The 16,011-nt window shown below is 44.3% G+C and overlaps 1 protein-coding gene across 1 annotated transcript in view; it reads right to left on the reverse strand.

The window, feature by feature from the left end:
- CHRNA4 (cholinergic receptor nicotinic alpha 4 subunit) overlaps window positions 1–16,011 on the reverse strand; it is a 218,063-nt gene that overhangs the window by 74,999 nt on the left and 127,053 nt on the right. Inside the window, exon 4 of the mRNA XM_078651639.1 lies at window positions 9,374–10,745. Within this exon, the coding sequence (XP_078507765.1) occupies window positions 9,374–10,745 (1,372 nt within the window). The remainder of the gene's footprint in view (window positions 1–9,373; window positions 10,746–16,011) is intronic.

A 16,011-nucleotide genomic window follows, 5' to 3' on the forward strand; every position in this document is an offset into this window, starting at 1 on the left:
TACCCTGCCGGGGTTATCTCACAGGGGAATACCAGGACGGGTTCCCTAAGCAAGCGCTTAGAAACTGCTCGGTGATTTGCGCTATATAAATTCCTGTACATTTACATCCATTCCGCACCCACCTACTGTTGCCTCTGCATCAGGTATTCCATTGAAGGTCGATTTGCAAATGTTCTGGGCGTACCACCCGACAGGTGTACAACACCCTTAAGGGTGTGCATGACACGTCTTGCACACCCTGGGACATGCATTGTTTTTGTCACCCTACTGTGCCATGCCTCATGGCTCTAAACACATCATACCACCATTCCAAAAGCTTCATGAAAAGATGGTCCAACGATTTAATTAATTGGGTTGCAAATATCAGGTTTTGCAGCACTGCAGGAACATCTCTAAATCTGCTCATTAATTAAAATATTTCACAGCAATTTCCATATCCCAACTCCCAGAGCTGTCAAGCCTCTGCAGTGCAGTTCCCCATGGGTCCCTGCTCTTTATCACTGTTTAAAGAAATCGTTGTCCTTATTGGATGATCTAGTGAGCATCCGTCTTAATGTGGCAAAGAAGGCAGCACCGAGCAACCCTTTGCTCAAAAACTATTGTAAGGCAGGGAAAATGCAGTAGTAACCTTCTTTTCCTCTCTAAATTAATGAAAAAACAGGTACATCTCAGCTTCAAGTAATTACTGAGGTTACAGGCGTATTAGAAAAGTGACCAGGGCCGCGCAAGATGGCCGGCTAGCTACGGAGCTCCGCCGCACCACCCGACCTCATTGAAGTTTCCCCGATGTGAAGGGGTTTATTTTCGTTTCCTTTTCCTGGATTCTGCCGCCGGAGCCTCCGGAGACCACACGGAGCGCCTGTGCGGCGTTTCAAGTGCCGTTTTTCCTCACTTGCTGTGATGTTGCTGCTGCTCCTCACGCGGCCGCCATTTTAGGCATGCCGCGACGCACCGGACCTCCGCCTCCTCACCAACCCAGCGCTCCCTCGACCACCATGAGTCACTTGCCAACATTAATTTATGGGGTGAGCATTTACAGCGCATTTCTGCCATAATTTCCTCTCCTTTGAGGCACGTCTCTTCAGACTTTTAACCTGTGAGGATCCTGCTGTACAGCCTGCTTCCCCACGCGCTTTGCCAATACAGCGCTTCTTCATTGGGCTATGATGTGACTGTTTCTCTCACTGTTTGCTTCCTGAATGCTTCACAACCTTTTTCTTTCTGAGGCAGGTTTTGTGCCCTTTCGCTTTAATACCACCGGCACCCACAACATTCAGCTCGCTGAGCTTCTCAAATGTGACTTACCTGTACCTCCTCAGGTTTGTTTTTTGGCGCATGCCTGTCAGATTTAACTGAAGTTTTTCGACGACTTTTGCTCTCCTCTGGTCAACGTAACCCACGGAGAGGTGTTTTTGAATTTTCTTCTATATTTCCCCAGTGACTGGCTCCCATAATAGTGCTCTTTTTGCACCATTACTGTCGTCTTTCTTTTCACTTCTGCGCACCTTGAACTTTCGTTGTTGTCTGGGGGAGAGTCCCCTCTGGTATTCTTACGACAACCTAAGTTTCTCTTTGATTCTTTGGTGTGTTTTTCCGGAGCTTTCTTCACCTGCTGGATCTACACTGCCTCAGTCTACTAAAATGTCGACTCCTTCCTCTCAGCGTGCCTCCTCTGGTACTTCGGCCTCCAGTAGATCCTCTCCTCAGGCTCCAACTGGCAAACGTACCAAACAAAATTCTCCCACACCAGACGACTCATCTTTCTCGTCTCCTATTGATCAAATTCTGGAGGAACTTCGTGCCATGCGTCCCTTTATTGAAGAGACGAGCAAAGATATGCAGCTTCTCAAAGATAAATGGGAATCTATGGATGCGCGCCTCTCTTCTGTTGAACTACTCTCACCTGAGGTTCAATCCAACACACAACGCATTGTAACATTAGAAAAGACTGTCCTTTCTCTGCAGAAACACACGGAAGATTTGGAAAATCGCAACAGAAGAAACAACCTTCGTATTTACAATCTGCCAGAAAATCTTGAGGGGGATGATCCAGTCTCTTTCTTCACTTCCTTCCTCCCGAAGCTTTTGGACTTACCCCCCTCTACGTCCATCAGTCTTCAGAGAGCACATAGACTTGGCGCCAGACAATCTTCATCTGCCAAACCCCGTGGGGTTATTATCCTGTTTCTGAAGTTCACCGACCTTCTTTTGATCCTCTCGGCAGCAAGAACCAAAAAACAATTGACTTTTCAAGGTCAGCGAATTTACTTCTCTCAGGATGTATCTAATGCTACTGCCTCCAGACGCAAGGAATTTTTGGCAATGCGTCCCTCTTTGCGTTCCCTTGGAGCACGTTATGGCTTATTTCATCCTTGTACCTTCAGAGTCACTCATCGGAATAAGACTTGGACTTTTCAGGAACCTGGTGAACTCCGTAATTTTCTCCTTCTACAAAATGAGGAAGGGATGGAAGCCTCCTCCTCTCCATCAAACAGTGGCTGAAATGTTTCTGTTGTATTCATGTTTTGCTCTCTAGCTCTCTTTTTTCTCTAGTTCTATGTAATCTTTTGGCCTTTTCTCTTCGTCTTTTCGTTTTTCTCTTCTTGAATTTTTTCTTTTCTCCAGTCTCCTTGATTACGTTCAACATTTCTCTTCTTCTACGTCTGGTTATGTTTCTCATGTATTTTGTTCTGGTTGTCCTTAATTAATTTCTTTTTCCATACACAGATCTTCTCGGATGTCTCCTTCACCATCTTGTTCAGTCCTTCGTTTCCCTTTTGTGAGGTCTCGGTGTGGTTCCGCTCCTGTTCCTGGTCCCCCCGTCTTGTAACGCATCACCACCTCCCCGCCTTCCCTTTGTGTATTACCCCCTTCAGGTATGTTTATTACAGTCATCCTTTTGGATTTGTACTGTCTTCTATGCCTTCTCTCTTTTCCTTTTTCAACATCCTTTACTGACCTTCTTTCCTATCCCCTCGCCTCTCCCCTTTCCCCCTTTCTTTTTCCTTTTCCTCCTATTCTTCTTTCTACCTTTTCAATGGTTCTAATATTTTTCGATTTTTTGCAGTTTAACCTATTGCTCATACAATATGTTTATCCATTTTTCCATTCCCTAGTTCTAATGGTTTATATAGTTTCTACTTCACCTTATTGCTTGTACAGTATGTTTTTGCACCTGTTATTTCTAATTTGTGCTATACAGTCTCATGTTTAACGTCATTTCTTGGAATGTTAAAGGCTTTAACCATCCTATTAAGCGGCAGAGAGTTCTTTCCCACCTCTCCTCTTATAATCCTGATATTGCTCTTATCCAAGAAACACACCTCTCTGACGTTGAGTCTTTGAAACTCAAAAGACTTTGGGTCGGCGATGTTTTCTTTTCACCTGCTTCTCATAAAAAAAATGGGGTCGCTATTCTAGTTCACAAACGTCTCAAATGTAAACTGCTCCTTGAGGAGAGAGATGAAGAGGGTCGCTGGATCTTAGTTAAATTGCTCGTTAATGCTATCCCGATTACTGTACTGAATGTTTATGGTCCTACATGCCCTGATTCTTCTTTTTGGCCCGTGATCACAGCAAAATGTATCCAATACAAGGACGATGCCTTTTTACTTGGTGGAGACTGTAACCAGATTGTAGACCCCTTTTTAGATCGTAAATCTTCTGTTCGTTTCATTCCTCATAAACCACACAAACAGTTTCTTGACACGATTTCTCAGGTTCATCTCATAGATTCCTGGAGGATCACACACCCGGACACTTTGGATTTTTCCTTTTTCTCTCCCCCACACTCTTCCTTCTCCCGCCTGGATTACATTTTCCTTTCTTCCTCCTTATCTCAAAACCTTCTTTCCTCTTCCATTGAACCTATTGTCATCTCTGATCATGCCCCTATTCTTACTGTCTTTGATCTTCTCCCCCCTGCCCCTAAATCCTCGCGCTGGCGCTTTAACTCTTCTCTTCTCACTGATCCCACTTTCTCTTCGGCATTTCGTTCTTTCACCTCAGAATTCTTTCACCTTAACACTACACCTACTATCCCTTTGCACACCCTCTGGGACTCGTTTAAAGCCACGGCCCGTGGTTTCATTATTGACTTTGTCTCCAAGAAAAAGAAGGCGTTTCTTCAAAAACGCAAGGTCGCCCTACAACATATTAAGACACTTGAGCACCAATTTTATACCTCTTCTCCAAATCAGATGTCTCCTGAACTTCTTCGCTCCAAAATTGCCTTTAATAAGCTCACCACGGATTCGGCCTCTTCTTATCTTCTACGCAGTAGTGCACGATACTACGGGGGTCGTAATAAGTCCGGTAAGCTACTTGCTAATTACCTCAAATCACGGAAGGAGCGGACTGTTATTGATGCTATTTACTCCCCTTCCAATACTCTCCTCCATACGGATAAAGATATTTTGGAGCAATTTCATTCTTTCTATGAAACTCTATATACTCCTGAAAGTCCCCCTACCCCAGATCTTCTTCAGTCATATTTTTCTCGTCTGCCTACACCTGATACCTCCCAGCTCAATTTCTCGACTCTAGACTCTGACATTACCCTTTCTGAATTATCCACTGCACTGACGTCTCTTACCAAAGGCAAGACCCCTGGTCCTGATGGCTTTCCGGTTGAATTTTATCTCCATTTTTCCGACATTCTTTTACCTCATCTTCTTCTCCTTTTTCAGTCCTTTTGTTCCGAAGGCCTTGCTCAAGGATCATTCCAAGATGCCACTATTTGCCTCATCCCTAAAGAAGGGCGTGATCCCAAATTTTGTAAAAATTATCGGCCGATATCTTTGGTCAACGTAGATTATAAATTATTTGCTAAACTCCTCGCTCTTCGCCTTGATCCCCTTCTACCTCACCTCATAGGGAAAGAACAATGCGGCTTTGTTAAAGGTCGCCTCACTTCGGACAACTCTAGACTATTCCTTAATGTCCTCAGTAAAGCCCCTTCCTTATCCATCCCTCTTGCGGCCATCTCAGTGGATGCTGAAAAAGCCTTCGACCGAGTTGATTGGTCGTTTCTCATGGCTTCCCTGAAATGGCATGGTTTCGGTCCAAAATTCATTTCCTATGTCTCCTTAATCTATTCTATGCCCAAAGCTTCTGTTTTAGTCAATGGTAAACTCTCCTCATCCTTTACTCTTAAACGTGGTGTTCGCCAGGGTTGTCCTCTTTCCCCTCTTTTGTTCATCCTAGCTCTTGAACCCTTTTTGACCTCCATCCGTAATAATTCTTCCATCTCTGGCTTTCCATATGGACCCAATCACCTTAAACTGTCTGCATATGCTGACGACATCCTTCTTTTTATTTCTGACCCTGCTACCTCAGTCCCCTCCCTATTGGCTGAATTTGAACATTTCTCTTTGGTATCCGGGTATAAAATCAACTCGGATAAGACGGAGATTCTTCCCCTCACTAAATTCTGTCTTCCGCACTTCTTTTCTTCCACTGGCTTTGCTTGGCAGAGTAAGAAACTTAAGTATCTAGGTGTACTTTTCTCCAACTCTCCCTCGTCCTCTGTTCGTCTTAACATGAACGCCGTTATTTCTAGAATAGATACCCTCCTCACATCCTGGAATCCCCTTTTTCTCTCATGGTGGGGGCGTCTCGACTCCATTAAAATGATGGTTGCTCCAATCTTAATTTATTTACTTTCCATGCTTCCGATTCATATTCCGACTCTTTACTTTCGCCGTATTGACTCTCTCTTGTCCAAATTCCTCTGGAAACAGAAAAAAGCGCGCATCTCACTCTCGTCCCTTCGTAAACCCAAAGTGAATGGTGGTACTAATTTTCCGGATTTCCGTCTCTATCACAAATCCTTTTCCCTCCGTCAAGCTTCTCGTTGGTTATCACAGGACATTTCCTTTTTGTCCCCACTTTGGCTTTCTGTTGAGCGTGATCTCTTACTTCCACATTCCTTTAAAGAAGCTCTCCTCTTCACCACTAAAGCTCCATGTCTTGTCTCCCCTATTTTTCGACACACTTCATCTCTTTTGCGACCCCTGACCTCATCTGCTCCTATTTCTCGTGAGTCCTTTCTCCTTATGCCCATTTGGTATAATTCACTTATTCTCATACGGAATAGACCCATTGCCTGGCCTACCTGGAGATCGAAGGGTGTTACCTGGGTTCATCATCTTTTCGATGGCTTGTCCCCTCGCTCCTTCCCTCACTTTCAGTCCTCCTTCCAATGCCCTTCTTCCTTCGCGAAGAAATACTTCATTCTTATGGAAACCGTCCTCGAACGATACTACTCTCTTGATTCTACCATCTCACCCCCGTCATCTTCTTCTTTACTTACCCTTCTTTCTACTGTCCCTAAGGCCTCCCTTATCTATCGATTTTTCTCTGCTTCTGACCCTGATCGCCCCAAATCGAAATTAGAACTCTCTTGGGAGAAAGATCTCGATTCTATATGGCCGATTTCTCTTTGGGATAAAATTTGGGCTAAATCTCTCAAAACCTCCCGCAATGCCTCTCTGACTCAATCTCTCTTTTTCTTTTATCATAGACTCTATTTTTCTCCACTTTCCTTATCTCGTTTTATATCCTCTTCTAGTGCTGATTGCTGGACCTGCAATGCTACTAATGCAGATTCCTTTCACCTTTTCTTTCTCTGTCCTTCCGTCCGCCTTTTCTGGACACAGGTGTGGACCCGTATTTCTCATATCTTTCACTTCTCTCTCCCTTTCTCAGCTTCCTTGGTGTTTCTAGGCAGTCTGTCTGATTCTCTTGACCTCCCACCACACTCGAGAGGTCTCTTTGACCTCATGCTTGCCCTTGCCCTCCAACACATTTCTTCCAATTGGAAATCTCTACACAAACTTTCCATGGTCTGTTGGTGGAACTTACTCTGTCACTCCCATAGGCTCGACGTAGCCTTCGCAGCCTTGTGCAAACCTTCCCGTAATGTTGATTTATACTGGTTACCTTTAACTTTACATTTGGACCAATCTGCCAAGACAAAACCCTGTACTTTTTCCTCTGCCAACTTCAAGCCCCCTTGAATAAGTGTACTCCTATATCTCCTCAATTTAATTACTCTCTCGCTTGTGCCGTCTTATACTTCATAATATGTTATTTATTGCCTTTTAGACCATATATCTATCGTTATTCATAGTCATTGGTGCTTTTACTGTACTTTTTTATGCTTGATGTTCATAATTACTGCAATTTTCTGTTTATGACTTATTGCTAGGTTTTTCTTACTCCCCCCCCTCCTTTCCCTCCCTCCTTTCCCCCCCCTCTTAAAAACGCTTAAAATGCTTTGTTCCTCATTTGTACCATCAGCTTTATTTTTTATCCTCTCATCATATTTCCTCTTCCTCATTTATATATGCTGGTGTTACCTTGTTGGTTTGATTATTTACTTTAATAAAGTTTTCAAACATAAAAAAAAAGAAAAGTGACCAGGCCAGCTTTTGATCAAATAGAGGGAGTGGGTTAGATTTGACTCAATGATGGACGACAACACGAAAGATGCCCACGAATAATGGTTTTGGAGCTTCAGTACTATTACCTATGCTGGCTGAGTTAGACGCGGTAGTTCATAAAGAATCGAACATTCATGGTCAATCATTTAGTCTACTAATTGCACTAAATGCTGAGTGAAGTCCTCTTCACATCAAGAGCTCATTTCACATTACTCACTCTGTTCAGTCAGTGCATCATCAGCTCACCCTTTCAGTCTGTCCTGCTGATATTTAAGTTCTGTCCATGCCACCAGATCCATATTATAAAATCCTTCGTCCTCATGATTTCTTCTTTAGCTGACAGCACATAGATAGTCATTAGGATACACAGAGGTAGCCAGAAGAGGTAGAACTATTTCTATAAAGGCTGGCATTTGCAAGGGTTGTTTTAGGAATATGCAGAAGGTAACCACTGATAAAAACTGAAGTATGGCTGTATCTCATGGAGCAGAGACAAATCTTTGATCTGGCTCCCTGGTCACCTGTACTGAGGAAAACTCTAAAACCAAAAAGCACTATGAGGAACGTGGCGACGCCTAGACACCGGCTTCCTCCTTGCATTGTAGATGAATCCAATGGTTGGCTCATGCTTTCACCAACTTCATGTCCTGTAGACCCTCCCTGTCTTTCCTTCCCACATGCCTTATTGTGGTGAATGCATTTATCTTTTTCAGATTAGACTACACCAATAGTCTATGCCAGTTACTCTCCCAATGCCTGCAGGGGAGATTGCAACAAGTACAAAATTCATCTCAGGCAAAAAGATGCCTAGACTTGGTTGCATTATCCACGGTTCTCTGTTTGCCTGTCAAAGAGGAGATGCATTTCCTAGTTTCTTGTATGATACACCATACCAATAACATGTAGGAGATTTATCTTCTCTTGTTTACAGTCATAGAAATCCATTTGGCCACCAATAGCCTCTCTTTGTCATGTTTGTGAGAGGACAGCCCCACTACCCCCTTCTATCTTGTGTTTTCCTCTCGTCTGTTTTCTTTCCATGCACCAGCAGGATTATCCCTTCCTTCCTCAGCTATGGTGTTTTTTAATCCTTTTTTATATTCCTGCTGATACCCTAGTACCGGTACTCCTATCTACACCTTAATGGCTCTACTGCTGCAGATGCACTAGAATCTATACCCCACCTATTCTGATACGTTAGTACTGCTTCCTGTGCTATTGTATTTATCCTCATCCCTGCACCTAAGTATTATTTGCTCACCTGTGCCCAAGATCCTCTAGCTCTTCCAATATCCTAGTAAGACACTTTAGACGATGCTTGACCAATTACCAATACACATACCTATTTTCTATTACCTCTATATCTCTCTATACACTGGAACCTCTCCCCATTGACCCAATACCAATTATCTAGTACCTCTTATTTTCCCACCTCTCAATTTTACCTTGTCCTTATTATCTTTGCTCCTTTTCTTATGTCTATATTTTGTTCCCCATGTACCCAACTCTTGGTGTTTTTAAAGGTGCAATGTCTTCAGGTTGTTTGAAGAAAGGGTTTCCTCATTTTGGAAATTCTCCAAAATACAGGCCCACTAACCTGTTCTCCTTGGCTTGAAGACCAGACACTCACTGTCTAACAGTGTACATGCCTGTGTAGTAGTGCACCGGCTTACGTAATGTAATGCTTGGAAATTGTTTTCAACTACCGCAGCCCTACCGGCCTTTGAGTGGGAAGGCCTGTACATAAGTATTCAAATGACATTTTAGGCAAATCAGCCAGTTCTTCCTTCTGAAAAGTGCCTGTGCTAACCCAGAACAGCTCATCTGATCTCTCCTTGAAATAAGAGAAGTACTGACAGTGGTTTGGAGTTTTGGTGCAGGAACAACTCAGGCCAAGACAGTTGTATAAATAACATGAAAATACTCACCGAGAAATCTGCATCTTCGGCTCTCAAGTGGTCAGCGATGTAGTGGACGCCCTCCACCGCCAGCTTCAATGATGGGGACATCAGCAACAGGTGCTGCTCTTTGGTGCCCACAGTCTTAGTTGCATGGGACGTGCTTGCAGCAACCGTCTTCTTGCACTTGCACTTGCACAACGATGTTTGGCGTTCCAGCTGGTCCTCATTTACGCGGCACAGCTGGGATGCCGGGGAGCCGCTGGACTGGTCGATGGTCTGGGAGGAATCTCCCTGCAGGTAGCAGTACTGAATGCTCCTTGAGCGGCAGCGGATGCTCCCTTCTACCGCCTCCCCTGGGCTGTACATTTGTTGGACACTGACGGAACGACCCTTTGAGATGGGCGAGGACTGCTCGTCACTCAGGGGGTGTGACTGGGTCTGAGGCGAGGATCCATTGGCCTGAACTATGTCCTCGCGCAGTACGCTATACTGACCAGAAGGGGACTTGCAGAGAGCCTGAGAATCCACATGCTCCTCCAGCTGATTACAGCACGAGGAGGTGGGCGAGTCATGGCAGCTGGGAGGGCTATTGGAAGAGGAAGTGGGGAAGTTGGGCTCATTCTCTGGCTCGGACCAGAGAGGGCCGGCTTTCTTGTGCATTGACTCGATAAGCCTCTTGCAGTTGTCCTTCACGGCAGATGGCCTCTTCATGAAAAGCACCCGAGGGATCACATCGAGGAAGATCCTTCTAACCCAGGCTGGCATGGTGTGGGTGCGCGGGGAGCGGTGGTGGACATTGAGCACGAAAACCGTGATGATAATGGAAAGCGTGACGAAGATCATGGTAAAGAGCAAATACTCGCCAATGAGCGGGATTACCAGCGAGGTGGACGGAATGATCTCCGTGATGAGGAGCAGGAAGACAGTGAGGGACAGCAGTACGGAAATGCAAAGAGTGATCTTCTCGCCGCACTCCGAGGGAAGGTAGAACACGAGCACTGTCAGACAGGAGATGAGGAGGCACGGGATAATCAGGTTGATGGTGTAGAAGAGTGGGAGTCGCCGGATGATGAAGGAGTAGGTGATGTCAGGGTATATCTCAGTGCAGCACTCATACTTCTTGATATTATAGTTGCCCACAGCATCGATGATGACCCATTCTCCACTCTCCCAGTAATCAAGCTGATCCACATGGTTATGCATGCTAATGAGGTCGATCTTTGCCTTGTCATAGGTCCAGGAACCAAACTTCATGGTGCAGTTCTGCTGGTCGAAAGGAAAAAAAGTAACGTCGATGCTGCAGGAGCTCTTGTAGATGGCCGGAGGCCTCCATTTGATCAGACCGTCGTAGAAGAGGTGGGCTTTGGTCAAGTGGGTAACTGCAAAGTCCCCATCAGCGCTGAGAAAAGAAAATAGACACAATAGGTTTCAATACATAATCAGGTTGGAAAATACATTTAATTTATAAATATGATGCTTTGTAGAGTTGGGAATTCACACAAAATAGTTTGAATCATTTGAATTTGGGATTTCAAACCTAATAATTTAAAATATAAATGTTTCAGATTTTCAATAAGAAACACTGCAAATTCTCTCTCACATACCCTGGGGCAGAGTTTTCCCCACCCTTTTATCCCATTCGACATCAGCTTTTGTGTAGGATTTTTTCACAGTGTCCTTTGTATTTCATTATAGTCTTCAATGGCATTAGCTACTGTGCACAAGGCAGACACGTTCACCCCATAGATTTTTGTGTTTGAAAGTCTAGTTGGCCAAGATACCTCATCATAGAAGCCATGGAGGTGACATTAGTACCCCATATTTCAGCTTTGTATTTTGGCCACAGAAAAAAGTATAATGAAAATTATAATGGATAGTTACTAAATTCTTGGGGAACTTCTTTTCTATTGTAATTTAAATCTAGACAAGTTGGAACACTGTACATTTCCCAGTCTCTCTATAGCATGCGCAGTTTGCGCACCAGCATCACTTTAATCTCCAAATAAATATTTACTTGGCTAACTTACATCACTTCCTGAGTGATAAGTGGTTGTCAAATCAAATTGTCATCTTCATGCTTCAGTAGGCCAATTGCCTGAAGTACATATTTTACATAGCACACAACTGAGATCCAGTCATCTTGAACCACTTTCCATTAAATCGAGGTTGAAAGGAGGGGAGGCATCTTCCAACTGAAAAACTAAAACATACATGCATTGCCCAACAAACAAGTACCCAGCTGATAATGGAATATATGCTGGTGGGAAATTCTGCAGGGCTGATAATACTTCACTAGGACCCACCCAGCAGACTCAGGAAAAGAGACCGAGGCTCGGTGGCAATATCCTTGGCTCACAGTTAGTCGGCCAAAGAGAGGTTGAATTTCAATGCCCTTTGTATGATCTATCATAACACCCAGAAAAAATAGGTGATCCACCAACTCCAGTTTCCAGTCACCCAAACCTACTTGTTCACCTCAATCAACCTCCAAACTGCTTATTAAACACTGCACCATCAGACAACATGCACACTACGTTTGTAAGGGGCAGGACAAACGTTTACATTCACTGAAAATTGTCAATGATCTGAACTTTCATTTGAGCAGTATACACTGATTGACCCAATGCAACAGCTTAATATTAAAAAATGTTATTTAAAAAAATATAAATTAGTTCAAAGCAGACTGTATTTTTAGCTAACCAGGGAGGGAAGTTGTTCGGTTGATAGGTGTGGTCATTTGCCTATTATTAGTCTGTGAGAATGCTGTCTCAAATGCAGATCACTCCTTGCTTCCTGGACCAACCCAACTAACACAGAGCATGGATGCTTCAGCTTTAGTCCATTTTTGTGCTATATGGTTCACAGCGCATGATTACACATACATGTTATCTTAGCGCTCAGACACCATCTCACCCCAGATTTTAGCTTGACGCTTGAAAACACTAGCTTGTGCATAATGGCAATGTATGTTGAATTAGTATGTCGGTGGGCGCTGCATGCAAGAGAAGTGGGTGCCCCATGTGAAAGGACACATTGCTGGAGTTGCGTCACTTTTGTGATACACTCCAGCAATGCGTCACTTTTGCGCCATACAGATACATCAGAAATACTGACGTATCTGTAACTCCTTGCGCCATGATGCGTCAATCTGTAAATATGACACATCATTGGTGTCGGAAGGAGGGAGCAGTGAAAAGTGACGCATCACTTTTCATAAATGAGGCCCCTAGTACGTTGCTGGGATCCGGATGATATGTGCCCAGTCAAGTCAGTGAGTGACAAGTGCCTGGATTTTGGCACCGACAGGATAATTTTCTTCAGGGTCAAGTTGGTGATGTGTAAGAGGGGACCTGGAGAAAGGGATCCACGTGTAAGACTGAAAAGAAAAAAGGAAATTGGTGAGTTTGCAACCCATTTCCTTCGACTTGAAGCAGGCGGTCTCACTGCCATGGTCGGCTCGGAGGAAAGGCAACTCGCAATCCGGATGACAGTAACCTTGTCTGTACTGCTCTCTGACAGCTGCTTTCCCCCTGCCGCTGTCATGGCGGTCTGAGAATGGCTCCCCTCCAGCAGCCCGACAAAATCGTATTTCAGTGGGCAGACTGCCAGCTACGTGGATTGGGAATCTGGCAAAGCCACAACAGTGGGACAATCACCACCAAACTCGTAATCAGGCCCTAAGATTCTGAAATTTAGGGGCTGAATTACAAAATTACCTAGGGTATGTGGCAGGGGTTTGCACACTCCTTTGGATCCCCATGTTACCGAAAAGGCCACAAACACTTTTGCAACCTGTTCTGTAAACCCCAATGTATGTGGAGACTTTGAACAAACTCACAATGCTGCACAGCCTTTCCCACATTCACATGGGTCATCATTAGACCTCAGTGGAAAATGTCATTCTTCGCGTGGAATTGGCGGACTTTGGTGACTCTGTGTTACTCTGTAACGCGGAGTTCCAGGCAAATTTTGCCAATCTCAGTGTGGTGGAATGTTTTCTCCTGCGTATCCATTGTGATGGAGCACGGAGGGCAGAGCACCATCTAAGGATCCCGATGTATAGGGTGGCGTGAGGCTGACCCACTATTTGTGAAAGACTGAGGGCCCGATTCGCAAAGGCCCTCTGCACTCATGGTGGAGGCTACGCAATTTTGGCGGGGGCCCGCACTTGTGGTGGGACCTCTGCATTGCAATCAGTTTCTCATTGCGGAGATCCCACCATGAGTGCTGGGCACCCACTACGACTGCAGGGCCTCCACTCTGCAGGGCCTCCACCATGAGTGCGGAGGCCCTTCATGAATAGGACCCAAAATGTTAGTTTGAAAGTGCTGCACCTCCTTTACCTCATGCACTCTAACCACCTGGGGCATAAAGACGGAGCTTGTAACCGCAAGAGAAAGAGCACAATTTATTTGAAATCAGGTAACAGGTCCAGGCATGTAACGGGTGCACCCAATGAGACTATGCATCGGTGCAGACCAGAGGCACGTGCCCAGGTTGACAAGTGACCACCCGGTTAATTTAATAATCTCCGAAACTGGGTTGATATTGATCCTAATCTGCACAGAGAAGGTTCTGATTCCCTTATAGTTTCTTGGATAATCTTCTCCGCCCTTAAGGGTACTTGCAGAAAAGTATTCTACTATCAGCATTATGCGTGTCGAGGATCTTAAAAAATGATATCTCCTCCGGAATAGAGTCAATGGGTAAAAAATACTGCTTCTGGGGAGTAGGCTAGTGGTGATGGCCTCACGGGAAATAAATTATATCTGCACCTTGTTCCTGCACTATGCTTAACAGATGTATTTAGAATGCACAAAGGAGGCTTAATTAGGTACTGAAAGCTGCAAGTAAAGTCTATTTCCATAGTGAAGATGGTAGGCGATGATTTCCACAGTAAATGTAATCAACGGAGTGGGTAATTGAAAAAGCAAGATTATTTTGATGATTATGAGCTGAAAAAAGCATGATGACGAAAGAACATTGACTCATAGAATGAATGAGAGGAGGGCATCTGTGTATCATGGTCCTGAGCTTTTTACTGAACTCACTTGAAAGGACCATGAACGTGCAGACTCAAGAAATTTAGACTCCCTTATAAATGGTGACCAACACCTGCATTGAAATGAGAAACAATTTGAGAAAACTGACCACATCACTGTAGCACACAGCAAGTAATCCTCCTTCTGGCCTCTTTGCCCCAGTGCTCAAATTGAGCCAGTGGTTTCCGGTGCTCCACACCGACACTTATTTATCAAGACAGGCACTTCACGGTCTCCCACAAGGTGGCACTGCCTGGCTAATTTAGAGATGATCACAACAACAGTTAACTAATAATTCAATCTATATTAAAAATGACTATTACATGCCAATCAAGCTATTCTTATTACTTTGGGGGCCTGAAATAGTCACGCTTGTAGGATTGTGATGGTTAGTAGTCATGTTGTTACTATCATTGGCAGCATAGCAGGGACAGTGGGGCATATTACCAAGCAATAGCGATAATTATCGCTATTGCTTGGTTAGAGACAAAAAATTATCGCTGACCTGCAGCGATTTTTATCGCAAATGAACCTTGGTATTACCAAGGTTTATCGCAAATGCGATAAAAAACGGCCGCAATGCATGAATATCGCTGAAAAGTCAGCGATATTCATGCATTACCGAGCTAATGCCCTTAGCCATGTTATCCACCTCCCATTGGATAACATGCCTAAGAACTGCTCAGGGCAGGTGTTAGCTTTTGGAGATATTCGCGCTTAGCACGAATATCTCCAAAAATTGGTAATAGGAGATAGCGATGTTAGCGACTGTTTCCAGTCGCTAACATCTTGGCACGCCCACTTTGCATGTCATTAGTGATAAATATCACTGACATGCAAAGCGGGCCCAAGATGGTCGCTATCTCCTACTAGCTGTCGCTAACTGGTGTTAGCGACAGCTAGGTAATAGGGAGATAATTTTATCTCCGCTTTCTTGGCTTTTAAAGCCAAAAAAGCGGAGATAAACCCCCTTGATAATATGCCCCAATGTTTGTTGCAGGCTGCTGTGGCCTCCTGACGCGAGCCCTGGCACTTATGTTTTTTACAAATTAAGCATTGCTTTGCCTCCATGTCAGCGTCTGTAATATGGCACTCTCACAAACTTCAAGCTTTCTAACATTTGAATGTGGCCATTCCTCCCAGCAAATGTTGGCACGCCCATTGAAATCCTGCTGGTGCACAATTAGCACCACTGGAATCTGCATTACAGAAGGGGCTCCACAAGAGCCTGTGGACCCTTAAGACTGTACAGCCGCACATGTGCAAAAAGTGCATTCAAATGCCCATTGCACCCTAGTAGTATTATTTATTCATATTACTGGGATATTTTCAAGTGCAAACAGATGTTTGTACTTACCCAAGTTATCAGTTCTCATTTAATTGACGTGAGAAGACTGAAAGTCTGAGTGGACTGATGTGGATTCGAATAAGTAGTCAAATACAGATTTTAAACTGAATTAATTGGTCCACTGAACGACCACCATTGCATTTTTCGACCAATCATTAAACCTTGCCTTCTAACATGGGCAGTGGCCGCCTTAGCCATAGTTAAAGTTTGATTGGGATTCCTGGGAAAGCATAGTAGAGCTATATGTAGCCGTTTTTCAATATTGGTGAATATTG

This window comes from Lissotriton helveticus, chromosome 7 (assembly GCF_964261635.1).
Source record: "Lissotriton helveticus chromosome 7, aLisHel1.1, whole genome shotgun sequence".
NCBI lineage: Eukaryota > Metazoa > Chordata > Amphibia > Caudata > Salamandridae > Lissotriton > Lissotriton helveticus.